Source organism: Myotis lucifugus, unplaced genomic scaffold, assembly GCF_000147115.1.
Source record: "Myotis lucifugus unplaced genomic scaffold, Myoluc2.0 scaffold_718, whole genome shotgun sequence".
NCBI lineage: Eukaryota > Metazoa > Chordata > Mammalia > Chiroptera > Vespertilionidae > Myotis > Myotis lucifugus.
Window position 1 is genome coordinate 88,966 of NW_005871766.1, and position 1,796 is coordinate 90,761.

Consider the following 1,796-nt stretch of genomic DNA (forward strand, 5'->3'; position numbering starts at 1 on the left):
CTGAGGGGTTCCTGCAGTATGGACAGCCAGCGGGCTCCCTCAGGGGCCTGGCGTCACACGGGAGTGGCCATGTGCCAGTCAGTAGAGAAGGAGGCCCCAGAGGATTAAGGGGACCAGTTGTAACAGCCCAGGCTTCAGAGACAAACATGTCTGGGTAGAAACCTTGGATCTGTGGCCTGTGAGCCTCAGTGTCCTCATCTGTATAATGGGGCCAATGTGTGTGTGAAGGTGTCCCTAGAACAGTGGCCATCACTGACAAGTGTTAGTAGGGAGAGGGCTGATCAAGGGCAAGTGGGTGGTGGGAAGTCAGAGACAGGGGGAGAGCAGCCCAGGCTGGAAAGGGGTCTCAAATGCTCCCAGAGCCACAGATGGAAGCCGGCGACAGTGCAAACCTCCATTTTATTGGACTCATTTGTTCATAGCAGAGCCTCCTGCTCAGAGAACCAAAGGGCCTGCTAATGGTGAGGGAGGGTGGAGTCTGAGTCTGCAGGACTCCCTGAGCCCAATGTGTTCATTGCCCTGGTGCCTGGGAGGAAAGAAGGGAGGTGGCCTGGGGGTGGGGGCTGGGGAGGGGGTGGTGGCTACAGAGTAATTTAGTGTGGGGCCCAGGGTCTGTTCTTCACAGCAGGAGGTAGAAGGATCACATAAAGTTCTTTATTACAGACCTACAAAAAATGAGAGAATTATATATTACTCTCACTTGTTTGGGTTTCTTTTTACAAAACAACAGCAGGAAAGAAAAATGCAGGAGGCAGATGAGCCAGGCACCGGGGTTAGGATCAGAAGGGCCCGGGGAGATGAGGACAAGCTGTTACTGGGCCCAGGCTCTCCAAGCACCTTGGGAGAGCTGCGACAGCCCTAGAGGGAGCAGACACTGAGAGTGTGGGAGACCGCTGTCCCCAGCTCAGCAGCAGCACCGTTCCCCTGGCGGCCACCCTGGCAGTCAGCCGGGCTGGAAGCACTGGAGGATCCGTGCTTGGAGGCCTGGTCTCCAAACATGGGCCCTCAGGGGCCAGACAGAAGGGAGGAGACGGGAAGGGCCTGCACAGGACTGAGTTCTATCAGGGTCCTCCCAGGACCACGGGGCCCCAGCGGGCAAGAGCATCAGGGTTCTTTCCTGCTTGTCAGGCAATCAGCTTCTTCATGAAAGCCTCCAGCTGATCCTCATCCTTGATGCCCACAAACTTGTCCACCACGTCCCCATTCTTGATGGCTAGCACGGTGGGCACAGCCGACACCTAGACAGAGGGGAAAAGGGAGACCAAGTCATTCAGAGGTGACGTGAACTGTTCAGTCGCCATCCCCAGGCCTCTGTGGGGAAGGCTGGTGGCTCATGCAGGGCAGTGACTGCCCCAGCCCTGGGCGGGCCCCTTCCCTTGGTGCAGGGGGACTGCAGGGCTGGAGGTCCCCCCCCCCCAGAAGCTTTTCCATTGTGGGCTCCCAGAAGTACCCTTCCTCCCCCAACCGCATGACTGACTCACTGGCCCAGTGGTTTGGCTGGAATGACAGGAGATTAAAATAACCCATGCAGCTGCAGGCCCGGCTGGGGCGGGGCAGAGCTGAGGGGCTAAGAGAACTCTCCCGGGGGGCAGCCTGGGATAGGGGAGACCAGGAGATGGAGTCTGAACCTGGCTTTGCGGCTCACTGGCTGGGGGCCCCGGCCAGGTCACACTCCTCTGGAGCTCAGGGTCCTTCCTCTTCCATCAAACAGGGGAGGTAGCATCTAGTTGTCGTGGTGGGTTAAGGGACTAAAGGTTACATACAGAGCTGAATGGGTTGGGAGCTTGGCTCTGAAA

The 1,796-nt window shown here is 57.9% G+C and overlaps 1 protein-coding gene across 3 annotated transcripts in view; it reads right to left on the reverse strand.

Moving 5' to 3' along the window:
- Nucleotides 1-380: 380 nt before the first annotated feature.
- Nucleotides 381-1,796, reverse strand: part of TXN2 (thioredoxin 2) — a 12,718-nt gene continuing 11,302 nt past the window's right edge. For 2 of the 3 annotated variants that reach the window (XM_006105720.3, XM_023746674.1), the window contains exon 4: nucleotides 751-1,238. In XM_006105720.3, the coding sequence (XP_006105782.1) occupies nucleotides 1,125-1,238 (114 nt within the window). In that variant the 3' untranslated portion in view covers nucleotides 751-1,124. Of the gene's footprint in view, nucleotides 666-750; nucleotides 1,239-1,796 lie in introns of those variants that run through there. The other variant, XM_006105719.3, reaches the window with a different exon arrangement.